Source organism: Belonocnema kinseyi, chromosome 9 (assembly GCF_010883055.1).
Source record: "Belonocnema kinseyi isolate 2016_QV_RU_SX_M_011 chromosome 9, B_treatae_v1, whole genome shotgun sequence".
Classification (NCBI taxonomy): domain Eukaryota; kingdom Metazoa; phylum Arthropoda; class Insecta; order Hymenoptera; family Cynipidae; genus Belonocnema; species Belonocnema kinseyi.
The window spans coordinates 79067626-79089065 of NC_046665.1; the positions used below are offsets into that span (position 1 = coordinate 79067626).

Genomic DNA, 21440 nt, shown 5'->3' on the forward strand with positions numbered 1-21440 from the left:
AAAGGATTTTCTAAAAAAAGACTAGTAAAAATACCCGGTTAATAAATAAATTCACTGCAATTTCCCGATTTCACGGTCCAGTGATCATCTTCTTTTCTTTGTTTATATGACACTTTTAACGCAGTCTATCTTGTTTTGCATGTGAACAGAATGCATCATTCTAAAGTGGTTTGAATCATTTACATAAAACAATTATATCATAAATCCCTTTCGTATTTAATATAACCTGTAACGTTAATCTTTCGCATCTAATATAACAAAATACAAATGTAAACTTACTTCATAATTCGGAGGCTATGTGCTACACAACAAGACAAGGACAGCAACTGCAATTGCAATTATTGCAGACTGTGACTGTTGCACTCAGAGCATGCTGTTGCAGCCAGTAGCATAGCTGCGCAAGTGTGTGTAAGTAAACAGTTATGCGCATGCGCGGCGGATGCGGCAGAAGATGGCGGACAGGCGGACAGCTTTCATGAATGTCATAATAATGTGACAATGAAAGAAAAGTGTAAAAAGTGATTGCTCAAAATACCATTATAATTATGACAGTAGCGAGTAAGCCAATAATCGAGTTGTGTATAATTTCTGTTTCTTCCTAAAAAGTCAAACTGGACGGGAAAAATTTGACCATGGATTTCCCTTAACAGGACAAGGATCGGTATAATCCGTGTTGTAACCCTTTCACACTCAAGGAGGACGAAGAACAAGAAAAATCTATAATCTGATTATAGTCCCCTGCCTGAAGAAGGTACGATCTTGCTTTTCTTGACTGCAGAAATTTTTATCAACTGACAAGAGATTGTCATTGACAGGAAATGTTTTCTTTTTTGTGATCGTAAATTCTAAATTACTCTAAAAGCACCTTTATTTTCTCAGAGATTTCCTTTATCGCTTGTTAATCCTAATGTGATTTCTCACCATGGTCATGAGTATTTAAGCTATATTTTTATAGAACCAAGAAACAATATACTGAATTTCTCTCAAGGGGGATAGTTTGTGTTATGAGTGCAGATCAATAAATAATTCAACAATTTTTAACTTAGCCTTTCGAAATTGAATTTGTATTTAACGCATTTTTTCAAAATGATTTCATATGGGAACGAGTATTATTCAATGTAATTTGAATACAAAATTACCAAAGAAATTTCTCTTTTTATACGTGGGGTCGATAGGGAAGTAAGTGTGAAATGAAAAACAAAATAGTTATTAACTTTTTTTAGCACAGCATAATGATTATACCTCCTATTACTTGTATAAAAAGGTGGCTGTCATTAGTTTTTGCTGTACAATCAATTATTTTCAAGGAAACTGAGGTGCTTTTAGAAAACTACAATTCGTAATTGTCTTATCTGGTCTTTTGATTTGAATTTTACCTGCTCAAAAATCCTTCTGTTGGATTTTTTCCTCAGATATTCTTTTTTTTTTAATCTTTGCATTTTATTATTTGTAATAACGAATTACGACTATTGTTTTAAAACAAGACAAAGAGAGTGTGATATCTTTTTTTGTTTTTCCTTTTCATTGTGAAACACGAAAATGTGTCAACATTTCGAGGTTAGTTGGAGAGGTTAATAATTCTCATTTCTGGTCTTTCTGAAGAAAAAAATGTAAGTAGATACTAATTTGAAGAAAAAAAAACATTTTAAAACATACATGAAAACAGACAAATATTTTTTCAATCAATTTAGAAATCATAGATTTTAATATTGGGAAGTTTGTCAATATCACTGAACCAGATATACAAAAATAGTGTTTTGGCAAAAATTTAAGCAAGGATCTTCTCAAATATTTGAAATATCACTTATCAAAGTCTAACTTTGTAATATCGTATCACACTTACCTATACAGAGCATATAAACAAAACCGTAATCTTTGGATAAAAGAATAAACTAATGGTCAGATTTTCAGAAATTCGTCGTTTACATAGTTCCCCATTATCCAAAAAATAATGTATTCTTCTGTCATTAATTCAGCAAGGGACATTTTATTTATCGCGATGAAAAAGCGATAAAGGATATAGTCAATAATATATGAGCATTCCTACATAATGTTTCGAGGAAACTGGAAAAATCTAAGAAAAAGAAAAATGCTTATAACCTCAAAAGAAAAAATGCATTGTGTCAGAAATGTAATTCTCTATTTCCTATTTTTAAAAACCTTACTTCTTATAATACAATTTTTACAGATTTAATTAAAATAATGTCAGCTGAAAATAATTTTACATCCATTTTCATAAATTGATAGTAATTTTGAAAGTAAGTTCCTAATTTTTTTAAATATTCCAAATTCCAAATTTTTTAGTTTTGAAGACTTCTCAGCTGATAATATCTATGTGGAAATTCAAACGTTATTTTTAATTGCAAATCACCCTGAACATACTTTGAAAAACATAAAATGATTGGAAATTATACTAAGCAATTGAGCCAATCTATTCAGATTATTACATTTTTTAAATATGAGCACTATTAGTGTCTATTTTAAAAAATGTTTTAAGATCTAAATGAAATCTACTTTTTATGAGCAATTTTATGCACCATAATATGTGATAAAAAGTTTTCACAAATCAAAATTAGATCTCCAACAATCAAAACCAACCACTCACTCTTTCTAATTGTTATTCAAATACTAAAAAAGTGACATTGTGTTATAAAGAATGTTTCATTAAGTGCCAAATTCGCGTATTTTTCATCAAATGATTTTTGAGATTAATTACAAGGTATGTTTTGATTTGAAAAACAAAAGAAACGAAGATTTTAATGAAACTACTAATAAATTTAAAAAATCTATTTTAAATTTTGTTATCGAGATATAGCAAAGTTTGGCATGGAGTTATTAATTGGACAAATTCATCTTTGCTTTCGATAATGAAATATAATTTATGCAAATTAATTTTTTCCAAAGAATTGAAAATTACACCAAAGGACTTTTTATATTAATCTCTGTGTTTTTTATTTTCAGGCAAGATATGAATTTTAATTAATATACTGTCGATATAAATTGTTGGTACGTTAAACAGTTCTTTATTAAAATGAATATCAACTCTACCAAATTTGACAAATGAAGTTTGACGACGAATCTCGAACTTTTGGCTCCAAAAAATTTATATTGTATGCGTAATATTTTTTTATGAGTACTCGACTATTACATAGCATTTAATCTTGCTCTTAATTTAAATTTAGGAATTAGGACTTACTCTTGATTTTATGATTGTTCCGAATTTTTGGGAACACTTTTCTAGTTTTGGCAAAGAGTTGATTTGAAAATGCTAATTTTCCTTTTAAAAAAACTTTTATCTTTGAAGCTAAATATTTGTTGACTCGTTCATTAATATAATTTTAATGCAGGCGGATTTGACACAAATTTTTCTAATATTTCAAATGATTCTACTTACGAAATCGTAATTTCAGTTTCTGCACAGATATTCGTCTTTGCAGTGAAGTATTAATTTTCAAACAGTCAAAGGAAATGTATCCAAACTTTCTTTCTATTGTTCATACCGTTAGTTTTTCTATAAATAATCGCTGAGAAGGAAGTTTAAATTGGCTTCGAAGCATGTTGATCCCTAGTAGTATAAATAAGACAGAGAAAGAAAGAGGAAAAACTGAGGTATTGGTTTTGATTGACTCTTCTTTTTTCCCCTCTTTTTCTTTTATTATATATTTTCTCTAATGAGCCGGAAAAGAGGTAATTGGAAATATAATTCTGATGTGGGGACTTTTTTGTTTTCTAATTTTGGTACACGAAATGGTTCGCAATAAATTAGATCTACTTCGATCTTAAATGAATATAGTATGGAAATTAAGTAATCATAGCAAAAACTTTGAAATTCTTTGAAGAACAGCTGTATTAAAATTAAGTTTCTTTTTTCAGGATTAATCAATTTGCTATGAGTGTATGGCAAATGGTTTGGCTTTGGTCCCTATTTGGCTGAAAGTAGGAATCTTGCACAAAAATGAGTGGAGCTGATGGTGGTGGAGATCTAATTGGCGGATGGCATGAATGTGCCAGTTGGTTAATCAGATGTGGAGCTCTTCGATCGGATCACCGAGCGAATTGGCCAACTGCAACGGCCTGCGACTTAGCATACATTCTTCGAGACGGTGTTTTATTGTGCAATCTTTTAAACACCGTCGATCCAGGATGCATAGACATGAAAGACGTCAATCAAAAGCCTCAAATGGCTCAATTTCTGTGCCTCAGAAATATCAAAGTTTTTCTGTCTGCCTGCTCCAACATCTTCGACCTCTCGGAATCCGATCTTTTTGAGCCCCCGATGCTTTTCGATTTATCCAACTTCCACAGGGTCCTCTGTACACTCAGCTGTCTTTCAAACACGTCTCGATTCCGACTCAAAGGGATTCCGTATGTATTGAATTTATCCAAACAAAATCTCTTGGTAGTTCTTTAATATTAGTTTAATTGTACGTAAATTATTGCAGTGGATTTTCGGTAGGAAAAGGTCGATCTCAAGAGGACATTTACAAAGACTTGCAAAGCGTCGGAGCTGGGTGAGTTTCTTTTTTGTTGAAAAGTTTTAAACAATTGTGAGAATCAGTCAATTCTGTCTCATTGAAGAGAGGTGTTTTGAAGAGAATTTGGCACGAACTTTTTGCTTTTTGTCGAGGGTATATGGTCTTTTTTGTAATTTTTCTTAATGGGTTTAGCCCCCCGGCTGCGTTTACGATAAAACCTAGGGGTGAGGACCTAGGTGAGTCCCAAGTATATCAAGAATTACTCTGCTTTTCGACCACTCCTCAACACGACTGGCCTTGTGCGGAGGAGGTATTTGGCATTTTGTACCCTATGTGTTGTGAAAATAACGGGAAAAGCACCTTTCATTAGTAATCCAAAAAACAATGAAAAACTATAAATCCAGGTCCCACAGAGAAAAGTTTATTAAAGTAATTTATAATAGTGAGCCCAAACTTCATTCTTGAAAAGTACTTTTATGATTCTCTGAGATTACAAAACACCGAGGGTTGATCACTCTTAAAATTTTGTATACATGCCTTCCTGAAATCTTTTATAATTTTGGCGAAATCTAAAAACCTTTGGCCTTTTTATTATTCCTAAATATTTTTAATATTTTCAATCTATATATTGAGTATTGCCGTTTGCAAAATTATTATTTAATGTCTAAAACTGTATTTTTATAGCTTCAATCGTAATTTATTATAGGCCAGTAAAAACATTTATTCTAGGGTTTAATAAATTACAATTTGGATATTAATTTGTGCATTGAATTAAAAAATCCTTTTTTATAAATTTAAACTATAAAATACCATAAATAAAGGGTGGAAGTACAGAACTAGATAACTAAAAAAAGGGAATCAAAAAACTGTCCAAGCCGAAGTATTTTTTAATTAAGGCCAACCAATTTTAATTTAAAAAAAAAATTTATCCAGGTTCGAAGAAATAGATGTGGTATTTGACAATCTCAAAGTGACAGAGTTTTATGTAAAGAAGTTAGTGAATTCCGAAAAAATCGATCGTAAATTTTAAGATGGGTTGATGGGTTTGCAAAATTGGACTTGGATAGCGATTAAGAAATAAATTTTCAATTTTTTGCAAAAATAAAAACTCACCCGTGATATGGGGATACTGTAGGAGAGTAAAAAATGTCAGGTAAAAAAAATGATTTTCTTGCCGACTATTAAGAAATAGAGTTTTATCAATTATAATTAAAATAGAACGAAAAAAAAATTATGGCACGAAAAAAAGTATATATCTATTAAGTACGGGTTGAAAGACTCCCGTGACAAGATAATGTTTAAAAAGTGATTTCGAAATGTTTATTAACGAAAAATTCAAATTAGTCGTTTAAATGTATTTATCAAATGGTATACTAAACTGTAAAATCTATAAAAGCTCTTGAAATGTTTTGAAGTTTCTGAAAATAATTTCAAATATTTTAAAACATTTCGAAATCTCTGGAAATTTCTTAAATTTTTTGTCAAATCTTTCAAATCTTTTCGCAGTTTTATTTACGTTTGAAAAATTGTAAATTTCTATTTAAAAATGTATTTTTATAACATCAATTATAACTTATTGAATTACGAATTGAATAAGAATATGTGAAGTGGATTAACGAATTCTATTTCATAAACTTAAACGCCAAAGTACCATAATGATAAGGAATAAATTAAATAATTTAGAAAATGAATCATAATTATAGGAATTTCCAGTGAATCGTGTGAACTGAAAATTCGAATGATCAACCCCTCGCAAAAACCCCAATAAGAATCGCATGAAACCAGTCTCAGTTTAATAATTATATGAAATTGGTGCTCTTTCCCGTTTTACAGTATTCCCAAAAATATATCCACGCATCTCAGTGCCAGTAGTTGAGATTCATCCATGTTTAGTATAGAAATTATTGTCCTATTTATTTTTAATTTTGGCAAGAATGGCCAGTTTGCGTTGTATAGATAGTGCATGGCTGTTTGTTTTTGTGCAAAAGGCGAGAAAGTGAGGGCCGTCGAAGGAGGTTTAGAAGGCGAGAGGGTGATGAGGCAGGAGGTGGGGGGGATGATGAAGATCCCGTCGGAGAAGAGGACGGTTACGGGGCATACAGCAGTCATGTTCATAGCGAAAAAATCTACCAGGACTTGTGTAGACTTCACCTTCCGCCTCCTCCGTCTGCTGCACAGGTTATTATTTTTATTATTTCATTTATTTTGTCTTCTTCGGAGAATAGGCTCTTTTGTTTCTCACCTCGGCGTGTCCAAAGCACTACTTTTTACATTTTCTATCTCGCTTGGACACGTCGATTTCATCACAGTGCCAAGCATGTTAATTCACGATAAGTTTCGCATGGTCATTATTCAAACTGTGACTTATTTTTATTCAAATATATGAAAATATTAGAAACGATTAAGATAATATCGAAATCTAGTTTCTTCATCTACCGCTAAATTCCTCCAAATAGATTGGAGAGTATTTTGGGTGATTTATGGACTAGAAATTGAAAAACTTTTGAGACACTTCCATTACATAAACATCCATAATTATTGTTCTCGTTTGTGTACATTTCTAAATTCGAGAATCTCTAGGGGGCAATTTCCGGAGGAGAGAAACGGGACTATGTCGTGCAAGAACTGGTGGAAACGGAACGAAATTACTCAGAAGTGCTAACCAATTTATTGAGGTATTTCGCCAGGCCCTTGTCAACCATGTTAAAACCGGAAGATTCATCGCGAATTTTTTTTGGGATTAAAGATCTCGCTGAGATTCATGTTGGATTTCACAACGTGCTTCGTAAAGCACGGAATGGGGCAGCTTTAGCACAAGTCTTTCTCGAATTCCAGGAAAGGTTTCTTATATATGGAGATTACTGTGCAAATTTGACAATCGCTCAAAATACTTTGCAAGATGTGTGTTCTAGATATGACCAGATCAATCAAGAAGTAATTGTAAGTGAGAATTGTTGGTATGATATTTTTTCAAGTGCTCGACATGATCGGAGTTGGCGATAATAATGTGAAGAAATGAATTTACAGAGGTGCCAACAAGAAGCAAATAATGGAAAATTTAAGCTTCGTGATATTCTCTCAGTGCCAATGCAGAGGATTCTCAAATACCATTTATTATTAGAAAAGCTAGTAGAAGAGACCCCCTCCGATTGGGTGGAGGACCATCGTCAATTGTCGAAAGCCAGAGAAGCCATGGTGGATGTAGCGCAATATATAAATGAAGTGAAGCGGGACTCGGACACTTTGGATATAATCAAGGATATACAAGCGTCTATAGTCGACTGGGATGTACCTGAGAATGCACAATTAAGGGACTTTGGACGGTTGCTTAGGGACGGAGAACTTAAGGTTTGTTTCAAATAAAAATATTAATTTATAGGGTATTATACCTGCAGGCCTCGGACTCTCGTTACTGTTGACAATTTTTGTAACGATGCAACTATTTTGCTGATATTCTAAAAAAACTACACTAATGCTTCCATTTTTTTTTTCAAAAAGCTCTCTAGACTGGCAAAAATAATACCCACGATTTCAAAAATCCAAATTTAAAAAAGAGTCTTAAAGAGTTTCAACGGACTTAAGAAATTTGAAAGGATTTTACAGGGTATCAATGCTTTTAGAAAAATTAAAAAGAGCCTAAAATGAAAATGAACCTTAGAGTATTTCAAAGATTGCAAGAAAGGATTTTACAGGGGGATTTTCATCGCAGACTTTAATGACATCTCCTGTAAATCAGTATATGCCTTTATGGTAAAGATTGACCTTATGGGAAATGGTCAAATTATGGTGTATAGTATAACGGGTTTTACCGCAGTGTCTGAGCAGTTATTGCCCTGCTTTATCATATTTTATGGGATTTTACGATATTTCCGAGGATGTCAAAGATTTCATAATTTTTAAAGGAATTTTGAAAGATATTGCAGATTTTAAGATATTTAATGGGATTTTACTCTATTGCTGTAATATTTCAAAAGATTTAAAATAATTTTAAGTATTTTAAGATTCAAAGGAATTTAACTTTTTATACTTTTCAAAGAATTTTGCAGGATTTTAGAAAATTCAGAGGATTTTAAAAAGGTATCAAGGATATCAAAAATATTTAAAAGATTTTGAGGATTTCCAATAGATATCTAGAGAACTTTAGGAAATAAATAAAATATCGAGCTATTTCAAAGGGGTTTAAAGAGTTTTAAGTCATTTCAAAAGATCCCATAAAATTCAACGTGGTTAAATTTGTTTAAGTTTTTTCCAAGAATTTCGAAGGCTTTCAGAAAATTCCAAATGATTTTAAAAAAGTAATTTCCATATCAATGATATTAAAAAGGTTTCAAAGGATTTTTAAAGAACCTTCGGGGATAAATGAAATGAAATTTCAAGGAACTTTTAGGGATTTCAACAATTTAAATGGATTTCAAACCTTTTAGGGTATTTAAAACATAATTAACCACGGGATCTAATATTTAAACAATTGTATATCAATATCTCGTTACTAATTTTCAAAATTTATGCTACTATTGACACTATTTGTCACTTTCTTGAGCGTTGCCACTATTTGATTTGTTTGCCCAAGAAAATTCGAAATCGAATAATTTCAAATTCGATTATTAAAAGTTAAAAGAATTCATAGTTATTTAAATTGTAATGTTTCATATAATTACCAAGTATAAAACTAAATATTGGCGATAAATTTTAGTATATTGAATATCTTTCAAAAATTGTAATTATGTCAGTAGCAATTTGCTGTAATCGCATTCAAGAGTGAAAAATATAGAATTGAGAAACGTGCAAGATTAAAAAAGCTCAGAATCGAACCATTTTAAAATAAGCAAGTTACAAATTGAACAATATTTGAACGTGAATCGCTTCAAAAATAAAATTGCGAAATAAAAGCATCAATCTTTTATTAATAACCAAAATTTCAAATTCAAATGTTTTTTGTTTTGAAAATAGTTCAAGCTGAAAAACCTCCTGAATTAATAAAACTATCAATTTAATTCTATGTCATAACTTCATAGCTATCTTCATTTGTGCAAACAAAATCTTCAAATCCATAGGATATTATGCTTGAAAAAAGAAGAATGAAGTTACTACATATTATTTATTGCCAAAATAATTTCGAACTTTAGTTCTTTCTGTAAATCTTTTATTCTGTATATTCCTAAAGAAATACAATTCTCGAAATCTCACACGACTTTTTCGAAAGTATTCTAATGAATTATGTGTAAGTTTGTTATTTAAAAAAAAATTAATTTATGCTACTATTGACACTACTTTTCACTTCTGAAATGAGTTCGAACTCTGTACCCAGATTTAAAAACTCCCAACTAAATATTCTTCACTGATTAATATTACAGGTGAAAGCCCATGGTGATCAGAGAGTTAAGGCGCGATACGCTTTTGTTTTCGAGCAAGCAGTTCTAGTGTGTAAAGCCGGTAGGGGAGATCAATATTGTTACCGCGGAACCCTAAAGTTAGATGATTACCGAATCGAGGATCACACTGGTAGGCGAACTCTTGGAAGAGACTCTCGATGGTCCTACCAGTGGTTTCTCGTTCACAAACAAATGCGTACAGCTTATACACTCTTCGCTAGAACTGAAGAACAAAAGCAGATGTGGATAAAAGCTCTGCAAGATGCAATGGACAATGTGAACCCTGCCGCTTGTCGTCATACTAATCATAAATATAGATTAACCACGTTCGATAATGTACGTTGCTGCCGAAGGTGCGAGAAGTTCCTTAAAGGGCGAATATTCCAGGTATGTTTTCGCTATAAAAAATGTTTATTAGAATGGTTTCTTTCATAATTTAGATAGCAGTATTGTAAAATATAAATACAGTGATCTCTCGCCGATTCCAAGGGCCGCGAACAGTAAACATTTGGGGTGTCTTTATCAAGCGACGTTCATTGACTGCCCCGGCCTTGTATCAATGTGCGTGCTGTAAGCATGTGTACATCCATGCATTTGCGCATTATACATGCCAGTGGTTTTGTGAAAGTATGGCGTGACAAATATAACATTTTCTTGAAATAGAAGAATTGGCGAACTTAAAAACAATATAATATAATCAAAAAACGACTCCAATATTTCGCAGAATATTGAGTATTGTAACATGACGTCGCGATGATGATAGGATAGGTGGAAATGTCAATAAGGTTGTCATAGTTGGTACATCTTAACAATGGGAATCCATACGCTTTTTAGCGAAAATATTCTGAACTAATGTCTCAATAGTAATATTTTTCAAGCGTGGAATGCATTTTCGCAATTCTGTTCCATCCTTTTATTGGTTTAAGATATTTCAGTTTTACGAAATATAATCAACTATCCGCAATTTGGGGTGACAGTACCATTCGTAAATTCATGCTTTAATTTTACATTAAAAATATTTTCTCCAAAAAATCGTATGCATTCCCATGACGTCATGCTAAAATACTCAATTCAAAACAACGAGAGCTTTCTGCTCTTCGGGCCTCTTAATTGGCCCGCCACTGGCGCTGGTGAGATCGTACAGGGACTGCAGTGGGAGGTGACGGAACTGCGCCACTTAGAATATCGCTGCATGTGTTTCTTAAGCTTGATCTTTTCTTCGTCTTTCAGGGTTACAAATGTGAAGTGTGCGAGCTCGCTGTTCACAAACAATGCATTTCTAATTCGGGGCGTTGTATGCCTGCACCGCCGCCTCCACCGCCCCCACCCCCATTACCTTGTGAGCGAGCTTTAAGCGACAAATTGTGGTACGTCGGGGTGATGGGCAGAGACGTCGCTGCTCACAAATTAGAAGCTCGAGATGACGGGACTTATATGCTAAGACTACGGCCTGCAGGACAACCACGACTTAAGCACGAAACCAACTTTGCACTCAGCCTCAAGTGAGTGTTCTCATTCTTATCATATTTTCAAAAAACGTAACATGCACCATTTTCATTTATCTCCCTTTATAGTTTTTCTTCACGAATAACTGTACTTCCAAAAAAATAATCATAATCAGGGTGTCTAACTGAACGGAAATGACCAGAAATGTGATTCAGTGACGAAGATATTTTTCCCGAACTACTACTAATATGTAAAATAAAAGTGATTTCATATACTTTATTACCGAATTCGGAGTTAAAACAGGGAATTTGTGAAAAACTCATTCATAATTCTTACTTGGAATAGGAAATTTTTCAAAAGAATTACAATTATGACTTGAATATCAGTAAAGAATTAGAATTTCTGCTTATAACAGGTGATTTTCTAAATGATTTATAATTCTGAGTTAAGACAAGGAATAAATAATAGAAAAATAAAAAAATCACGTCAAAAATTACAATGATCGTAACTTGTATCAGGTAAAATTTTATATAGGGAACTGCGATTTTTCAAACCAATTTTAATTGTGATTAATAAAAAGAGAATTTGCAAAAACTGTTCCTATTCCAAGCCAGAATTGGTCAGATTTTTTAGTCCTTGTTCCAAACCAGAATTTGTTTGAGTTAAATTTTTTTTTGAAAATAATTGGAAATTTCATCGTCCAACTTTCAGAAAAAAAGTAGATACTATATTTCGGAATTATAAAAGAATTTTTAAATATATTTATAATAATTTCAGAATAGAATTTTAAATAAATATAATTCTGAACTTGTAACAGGGAATTTTGAAAATCAATTTAATTCTGACTTTATCTATGGAATTTTTAAAAAGATTTATAATTCTGAGTTCAGAGAGGGAATAGATCAAATAAATTTTACAAAATTCCGTAAAGTATTATAATTTGTACTTTGGAACAGGAATTTTCGTAAATAATTATAATTTTGCCTTGTAACAGGTCATTTTTGACATAGGAAAGTTTGGAAAATAATTTTAATTGTGACTAATAAAAAGGGAATCTAGAAAAACAATCCCTGTTCCATGTCAGAATTTTGCAAAAGAATTTCAATTCTAATTTAGGAGAAGGGGATTTAAAAAGTACCCGTTCCAAGCCTTGATTCTTCACAATTTAAAACTCACCACTGACAAATTTTGTAAAAAGGGAGTGACTGTATTTCTGTATTATAATAGACACTTTTTAAAGAAATATAATTTTGACTTGAAACAGGAAATTTTGGAAATGAATTTAATCACAATTTGTTTGAATTTAAGAATACTTTTTTGTAATTAAAAATTTGTCAGAATTTGACACTTTCCTCTTCCAAATTTTAATATAAAGGAGTTACTGTATTTATGAATTACAATAGAAAATTTTGGGAATAAATATATTTCTGGCTTCAAATAATGAATTTTTGGAAATAAATGTATTTATGACTTGGAACATCAAATATTCGTAAGGAATTATAATTTAGACTTTTGGACAGGGAATTTTCGAAAAGAATTATTATTTGTCTTAAAACAGATAATTTTTCACATTAAATGGTAATTTTGGAAAATAATTGGTAAGTCTGATTTAGAAGAAAATAATTAGTAAAACTCCGTATTTAAGGTCAGAATTATAATGCTTTTACAAAATTATGTTTTCCAAATGAACATTTTAATTCTTAAGACGATAAATTGTCTGTTTCTCCAGCTTAGAATTAAAATTCTTTCACAAAATTCACTGTTCAAAATCAGAAATCTTTAAAAATTGTTTTAAATTGATTGTGAAAATTAAGAATTGACCGGAAGATAATCAAGAATTTAAAATCATGCATCCAGTACACACCCTAATAATTTGTTTGCTCGTAGGAAAAGTTAAAAAAATTAAAAAACTAGAAAACCGAACATGATGCAGCCTCCGGTTTAAAAATGTTGTACTTTTGCTTATGTCAAACCACAACTTTGTTTGATCGTCTAAAATCATTCGATTAATTCAGCCTTTTCCCTCCGCCCTATTAACTAGATTTTCGAATTTAGTATAAAAAATGGATTTTAATTGCAGAGCCGACGGTACGGTGAAACACATCAGAGTATTTCAACGAGATGTGGATGGTGCTGATCTTTATTACCTGAGCGAGTCTAGATTCTTCAAAAGTGTAGTCGAGCTAGTAGAATATTACGAGCGTTCGTCGCTGTCAGAAAACTTCGAGAAGTTAGATCAGCGTTTACTGTGGCCTTTCAGGCGAGTTTTAGCTAAGGCGTTGTTCGATTTTCGCGGAGAGGAGCCCAATCAGTTGAGTTTACGTCGGGGTTGTCGAGTCGTCGTGTTGAGCAAAGAGGGTGAAGCTAAAGGTTGGTGGAAAGGAAAGATCGGTGACCGAGTTGGTTTCTTTCCCAAGGAGTACGTTGAAGAAGAAGGTCCTAATTTCACACCTTAAACCTAAGCTTAAGCTTATTGTGCTAATTTAATAATGTGCTCCAACTCCAACATATCCCCACAGTCAACTTGCTGTATAAAATTTTTAGTAGAATGTTTATCCTCTTACCGAGCGCTCTCTTCCGTCGCAGTGATACATGACCGATTTTATGTGAAATCAGGCAATCTGAACCTACTCAGGTCACAGAAGTGATTGGGACTGAGACATTTCTTTTCCGAGTTAAAATAAGAGACACTTATTTGTTTCTTTTGCAGAAAAACGTCTTTGATTCTAGTTCAATCTACAACCTTTCAGTTATTCTGAAAGAACATGAAAATATTTAAAAATTACAAAAATAGCGTACATTTTTCGAACATAAGGTGAAGTTTTCCAAAGAGACTACCTTTGATTTTTCAATGATTTATAGTGATATAAGGGAGATACTACTATCCCTTCAGATAGAAAAATATATTTTTTATAATATAAGATACATTTTTCAGAATATAGATTTTTTTTAAACATTCATAGTTTTATGTCTCAAAGTAACGAAATTTAAATCAATAATTCAGAACATTTGAAACCAGGATTTTCAAAATCCCGAAACTTCTTATTAACAAAATTTAACATTTCCGGAAATTTAAAATCCCCCATAAATTTATTATTATTTTATTTATTTATAAGTTAATTTAATTATTGTTATTAAATTTAATACCTTTTATATCTTTTAGAATAATATTTTATTCGAAACCACCATGTTGTGAGCCTATTGGCATCCGCTAAGCTGCAATAAGCCATCTATTTTTTTAATACGGCCAAAATGTGAACTCACGAAACCAGGTAGGATTTTTAAGATACATTTGAATTAGGGCGTAAAAATTTATTTTATTATTGTGCATAGTTTAAAATGATTGGTAGATGAACACAATTAAGATTTATCGGAAACTAAGTGTTACATGTGGAATTTTCATCGTGTGCAGCGACAAAACGCATCTTATGTTTAAACTTTTTTTTCAAAAAATTATTATTTTAGTATGTTATATAGGTTTCGACACTTTATAAGTTTCAGTTAACTTTTCTTGATATCAAAGTGAACTTAAAATAATTCTTTATTAATTTATGCATGGAATATTTACTATCTAAAAAATTATGACCTAAGAGTTAGGATCGAATTCGTATTTTAGTTCTGTTCGTCTATAATTCATATTTTTTGCATATTTCGAACCAAATATTTTGCTATATGCATTAACTAAGGTTCATTTTATCTTATGGTGTGTTGAAACTTACATTACATAGTAAAATAATTATTTTCTTGACAAAAGCAGTTTTAGCAGGAAATGTGTTTTTTCACTGAATACGATGAAAATTCTATATTCATCACGTAGTTTCCGATAAATCTTTATTTTTTTTTGTTCAATTATTGTTTTCAACTAGTAAAAACAATGTTAAAATTGTTTTTAAACCCAAGGACCCCGCACAATTTACATTAGAATCTGGCCCGGTCAAATTGGCTGAAATTGCAATATAATATAGTTCAAAGCCTCCTGATCAAAAAATCCTAATGGGTACTAGTCCAAACAATCAAAAGTTTTCGAGATAGGTCGTACTGAACGCAAAAAATATGACCACAAGCGAATCTAATGTCCCGCTTGAAACTTGAAGATGAGGTGCAGATTTTTCAATAAACTGTGATGAGCACAATCACTGACAATCCTAGAAACACTGGTAAGACCAGTCCAGCTAATAAGGACAACAAAATGGCGCTGTCCTGGTAATAATAGGCGAAATCATGGCGCCGTCCTGGCAATATAAATACTGTTCGAAATATTAAAGGTGGAAGACTGTTCAGTCAATAAATACAAGACTGTAGATCAGTCCAATTATCAAAGGAAAAGCCAACAATATTTTTCTGGATACTTTTGGATACCGCAAAGAAACCATGAAATAGAAAAATTTCAATCCCTTTTAATTTAGCACATTTCCCTACTTTTATTTACTGTTTTTCCAATAATAATGAGGTAAAAAGCTTTCTAAAATATATAATCGGTCGTTTTACGATATCAGGATTAATTTCCACATAGATGGCTCTGGTGAAAACTATTTTTTTTTTAATTTTTATCATGATTTTATATTTTTGTAATTGATCATGTTTGAACAAATTGAATATTTTAGTATAAAGGGATGTATTCCTGCATAAAATCCTACTAGATTTTGCAAACTGCATGCTTTTGGAGCATGTACTAATGCTTCAAACGAAAATTGTATTTTTAACTTATTAGAGGTTACGTCTAGCAGCTCCGATCGGCTTTGAAAGGGATTGGAATCTTATTATTTTCGCCGCCTAATGAGAATTAAAAAACGAAGGACAGAAAATGCATTTTTAGGGATTCAAAATTTTTGATACCTTTTCATGCAAGGCTTCTTACCGGGCAAACTGATGGAACCCACATGAATTGCATGTTTTTATCTACAACCATATCAACAATAGAATCTATCAAACATTCAATTATCAATAATTACGTCGCGAAGTGTGATAACTGTAAATCTTCGTACAGTCAAAATCATGAAAAAAGCAAAATCCCACCCCTCAACATAAATGACGAAATGAAACAAGCAACCCTACCGACAGAAAGCTCAGAGTATATGCTAAATATTCTCAAGGCTCTGAGAAGCTCTAAGAAATTCCCCGCAGGCACTCGGGTAGATATATTTAAAGGTCCAGGTAGCTGGTTTAAATGTTTTGAAGGCTTTAAAATGGGCTTTCCGAAATTGAAATAAAAATACGATCATAAATAACAAGCAAAGAGCCTGAAATTAAAACAATAATTCGATCATAAATAACAAGCAGAGAGGCTATCTCAATATAGTAGCCGTCACTCAAGAGTCCTTTGTTCAGCTTTTTCGGATTAAAGTTTAGAAATATATATTTTTAATTTAATAGTTAACAGCCTAAAACAATAATTCGGAATCTACGGGTAATGATGATTTCAGATAACTAACTTTTTTTTAATGTTTAAATTTGGAATTAATGCAACGTTTCTCGTAAATGGAACGAGATACGCCAAAAAAGACATTTTTTAATCCCACTAGAAAATTGTATATTAGTATATAATTTATAATTATAAATAAGTATAATGAGAAAACTCATTAATTAAAAAAAAGAAGTGTTGATAATTTGAAGAAAAATTTTAAAAAAGCAAGAGTCGGTTTAGCGACGGCCAACTACTGTAAATAACTCTGCCTGTCCGGTACGTGACGAATACAAAAGGACCATTATATTACTGTTGCATCACTTTCAAAAGGACCTTGAAAAGGACCCAAATCTCTCTCACTATCTCTGAGACTAAATCGAACTTGCAGATAGTCTCAAACCGGCCAGGCTATTTCGCCTGAGAATACTCTGAGATTTCTATCAAAGCAAGATTTAGTACCCCAAAAATCTAAGATGAGATACGAGCTGGCCTTCGAGGAATTTGAAAAATGGACAAAAGAGAACAGAAGAATGTTCGGTCAGCGATCATCATTATTATCAAAAAACATTCACATTATAAAACATTCTCGCACCAATTCGGTAAAGGACTTTCAGATGCTCACTTTTCAGGTGACTCTATAGGCCCATAAAATAGGATGATTTCGAATCAAATATCTTACATCACTCGTATGGTTACACATGTGTTTACGCGAGGAAATCAATGTTCCCACGACTCATGGCCATGGTTTTATTACTTGTCCTGCGAACATTGAATTCCCCGTAGCCTTTCCGAAAATTGTCGCAGCGCCGCATGTAGGTGTAACAGGTGCTGCGCGTTGTGCGCGGGATCTGCGGCCGTCACTCAGGCGAGCAGTCAGGCGTGAACAAACAAAAACGGAGCAGCTTATAATGAGTTAGTTGCCACCCACTGTCATCCCCAAAATCGGCACTATACAAGAGTTTTACTGTATATATTGCTTTAAGCTTCTTTAAGACATATAACTAAGAATGTTCAACTAAAGAATTGATATTTTGTCAAAGTAATTTTATATTCAATATATAAAATCAAGTGGCATAAAACGTGTATGATGCTCATGCAAATCCATAGTTTTTGACCAATCGGTACCAAATTTTGCACAAATATTATTTGGGTTACCGGGCAAGTCATAAAAACATGAAAAAAATTGATTAAAAAAATGCGTGACTCATATCTTGTTTCGGAAAACAATATATTTCAGTCCCTAACAATTCTATAACATTTTTACGGTTAGGCTGACCGATTTCCTATGAAATCGATCACATGACGATTAAAAAAATGCAATGTATAAAAAAAATATATAGCGCGCAGATGTAAATGCATATATTTATGTAGGTATGTTTCCTTGCGCGCATTATTACACATGTTACTATAATTGTTAGTTCCGAAAAAGTCTACAATATTTTTAATTATTCAACTATCCAATCGTGCCAATACAGATCGTCAATAAAAATCGGTTTCGACCGAGACGTTATAAACATTCTTGATGCGTTTTAATTCTGCTATATTCTTGGCCTGTAATTTTTCTTATTCATCCTTCTATGACTGACACTCCTTTTCTAGGTTATAAATGATCACATGATCTTTCATAATTATCTTATTGGTTTTAGTTCCTTTCCTGAATAACTTTAATGACAAACTTTTCTATTTTCAAGAAAATATGAGTTAATACTTGTGTCACGAATCCCTGCTTTTAAAAAATGTCTTCATGGTACATATTTTCAGGGGTGTCCTAGGGGGTCCATAAAAACTACTGCGCAGCTGTGAGTGCCGTAGAATACTACTGCGCATCGAATTAGGGCACAGTGTGCCATTTTAAATTACTTTCTTTAACATTTTTATCTCATAGTAAAATTAATTTAATAATATCAAACTTTCAGTACATACAAGAAGAGGTTTGAAGGCAATAGAGCACATTTTTTAAATGTAAATATCGCTGGTAGGACAGCCTGAAGTTATCCCTGTTTAAATCTGGCTGACACGATATCTTCACTTAAGACCATCGGAAATAGAAAAATAAAAAAAACATATGATATAAAAGCCTTATAAAAATTGAAGAGGCTTTTTTAAGAAACTACATCTTAATTGACGGAAAAAAACAAAATATTTACAATGTTTTTGGACAGCGACGAACATATAGCTAAGTAGACAAGAGACATACATTAAGGCGGTAAATTTATTAATACGGAAGAAAGGCTTCATTTAAAGGAAACGCGCCAAAGTAACTGGAATTTTAACTTGGTTTTGTTTATTTTATAATACTTTGATATATTTTGTTGACATTCATAATTTCTGTTTGTAAGTTAATCGAAATATTGTGATATTTGTTAATGTTCCAAAACTCTAGTTTTTAATCTTCCTGTTTCACCAATATAAACTTTTTCACAACGATTGCATTTAATGAGATACACAATTCCAGATAAATTTTCGGTACTATCAATATCTTTTTGATTAAGCAAAAATTTTTAAAGAGAGTTTTGATTACTAAAATAAAAATGTATGTAGAATTTTTTAACGGTCTTCGCAACCTTTTACAGTCCTTGAACATACGGTAACGTAACTTTTAAATCCGATTTTTGTACGTGTCAACCCAGTTTTTTTTTCTTACTGGAACCATTATAGATTTCATGAAATCGTTCTCGAATAATGCTATTTATCAAAGGAAGCGGATAATTATTTTTAACTAAAGTGATTTTAATTTGATCCCAATTTTCTTTCCTGAAACTAATAGCACTCGATTTTATGCATCTATCGATTAAACCTTTTATTAGGCCGACCTTTTGACAATTTAAATTATGGGAATTAAAATTAAGATATCTACCAGACCATGGAGCTTTTTTAAACGAATTGGTAATTAACCTACCTTCAGTTGTTTTTATAATTTGTAAATCAAGGTAATGAAAAGGTTATTTCTGTATAAAATAGGTTTAAAATTCAATTTTTCCAAAGCTCTTGTTTCCACATCTTCTAAAACCAAATTTGAAACTATAGGAAACAATGGTGAACCCATAGGAAAACCAGTTAATTGTTTATAATATTTTCCATTAAAAAAAAAAACAATTTTATTGAAAGCAGTTCTAGTAGCGACTAAAAATTCATTTTTCTTTATTTTAGTTAGATTTTTATTTTGTATTAGTTTTTCTTCGATGCAGTCTAATGCTAGATCTAATGGAGTGTTATCAAATATTGAAATAATGCTGTTTGTTCATTTATTAATTTTTTTCTCTCATCGAATAGCTGCATCATTACATTCTTCTTCTATTGTTGGAACAATACTGGTTTTAATCTTTCTATACAAATTATCATTGTTGAGCATGTTTGCCACAGTTTTATTATAATTATCTCTATTAGCTGCTACGGTTATGTTGCCTTTGTCTGCATTTGCAAAAAACCTGTTTTTCAGAAAATTGAACTTGTTGATACATTCCTGTCTCTTTTTATACTTTATATTGTTTAAACTGAATTCTTGTGAATATAAAAACCTATTAATCGATCCATCATTTATGAATTTTTGTATTCGAGATTTTAAATCATTCGAAAAATTACCCATTTTATTAATCTCTTTTAATTTCTTTTCGATTTCAATTTTTAAGCACTTTGTTTGAAAATTGATTTTAGTTTTATGAAACTTGAAATTAAATTATGATTTAAATTATACAAATTAAACTTGTTCATACAATTTTGAATGTGTGCCGCAACTAAAGCATTGTTTCTACATTTAATTAAGAACGTACGTTGTTCCTTAAGAATAACCAATCTTCTATTGGTGTAAAAGACCCATTGGTAAATATATTGGTAAAAGACGCATAATAGAATCCATTTTTATGAACAAATATCACAATATTTCGATTAACTTACAAACAGAAATTATGAATGTCAACAAAATATATCAAAGTACATATTATAAAATAAACAAAACCAAGTTAAAATTCCAGTTACTTTGGCGTACTTTCCCAATTCGTGGTTCCTTTAAATGACGCCTTTATTCTGTATTAATGAATTTACCGCCTTAATATATGTCTCTTGTCTACTTTGCTATGTGTTCGTCGTTGTCCAAAAATATTGTAAAGATTTTTTTTCTGCCAATTAAGATGTAGTTTCTCAAAAAAGCTTCTTCAATTTTTATGAGGCTTTTATATATGTTTTTTGTATATTTTAATTTAATTTGATGTCACACATCAGTATTATTTTTAAAAGTTGACTCTAAACTATTGACAGTGGTTTGACTCAAAAATTGAATATTCTTGTTTTTACAAGGAAATGAGCACAGGTATTTTGATTTCTTTTACTTTTTTGAAAGCAAATTTTTTTGTCATTATATGTAAGAAAAGGTCGTTATTTATATATTATTTATTTAGATTCCCTCAAAAAATCACGGAGTGATAGCCGAAACGTCAGAGTATTAATAAACGATCTTTCCAGCTATTTCGTTTTTATTCTTTTAATTGAATGAAGACCGTAAGACCTACATAAATTCTTACTCATATTATAATTAAGTTCCGACTATATCTTTTTCCCCCCAGAAGTAGATATGAAGTAAACTGTAAAGTCTTGCAAGATGTGATGAAAAATGCGAACCTTTCCCCACTTGTTAATCACCCATGAATATATTATTCATATATGTCATGTAGAAACTACGTTCAATCACACCCGTAGCTGCCAACGGCATTCAGATTGGGTAAAAAGTCAATAATTCTTCATATATGC

General features: G+C 31.6%; 2 protein-coding genes across 5 annotated transcripts in view; one reads left to right on the top strand and one right to left on the bottom strand.

Moving 5' to 3' along the window:
* Positions 1–394, bottom strand: part of LOC117179638 (plancitoxin-1-like) — a 9335-nt gene extending 8941 nt beyond the window's left edge. For both annotated transcript variants that reach the window (XR_004467941.1, XM_033371640.1), the window contains exon 1: positions 280–394. The gene's annotated coding sequence lies outside the window, so the exon portion shown is untranslated. The remainder of the gene's footprint in view (positions 1–279) is intronic.
* A 55-nt stretch (positions 395–449) lies between these two features.
* On the top strand, positions 450–14382 carry LOC117179792 (protein vav). 3 transcript variants are annotated; one of them, XM_033371901.1, is made up of 10 exons: positions 465–518; positions 607–751; positions 3874–4365; positions 4443–4511; positions 6464–6653; positions 7056–7415; positions 7503–7823; positions 9830–10234; positions 11078–11349; positions 13374–14382. In XM_033371901.1, the coding sequence occupies exons 3-10, from the start codon at positions 3956–3958 to the stop codon at positions 13747–13749; spliced, it is 2403 nt and encodes an 800-aa protein (XP_033227792.1). In that variant the 5' UTR covers positions 465–518; positions 607–751; positions 3874–3955; the 3' UTR covers positions 13750–14382. The 3 variants fall into 3 exon arrangements, with proteins under 3 accessions (XP_033227791.1, XP_033227792.1, XP_033227794.1); XM_033371900.1 differs by having other exon boundaries at positions 450–751; XM_033371903.1 differs by lacking the exons at positions 465–518; positions 607–751 and adding an exon at positions 1590–1610.
* The last annotated feature ends 7058 nt before the right edge of the window (positions 14383–21440 follow it).

Coding starts and splice junctions, on each gene's coding strand:
- LOC117179792 (XM_033371900.1), top strand. CDS start 3,956: ATGAGTGGAGCTGATGGTGGTGGAGATCTAATTGGCGGATGGCATGAA. Junction 4,366..4,442: donor TTCCGACTCAAAGGGATTCC/GTATGTATTGAA, acceptor AAATTATTGCAG/TGGATTTTCGGTAGGAAAAG. Junction 6,654..7,055: donor CTCCTCCGTCTGCTGCACAG/GTTATTATTTTT, acceptor GAGAATCTCTAG/GGGGCAATTTCCGGAGGAGA.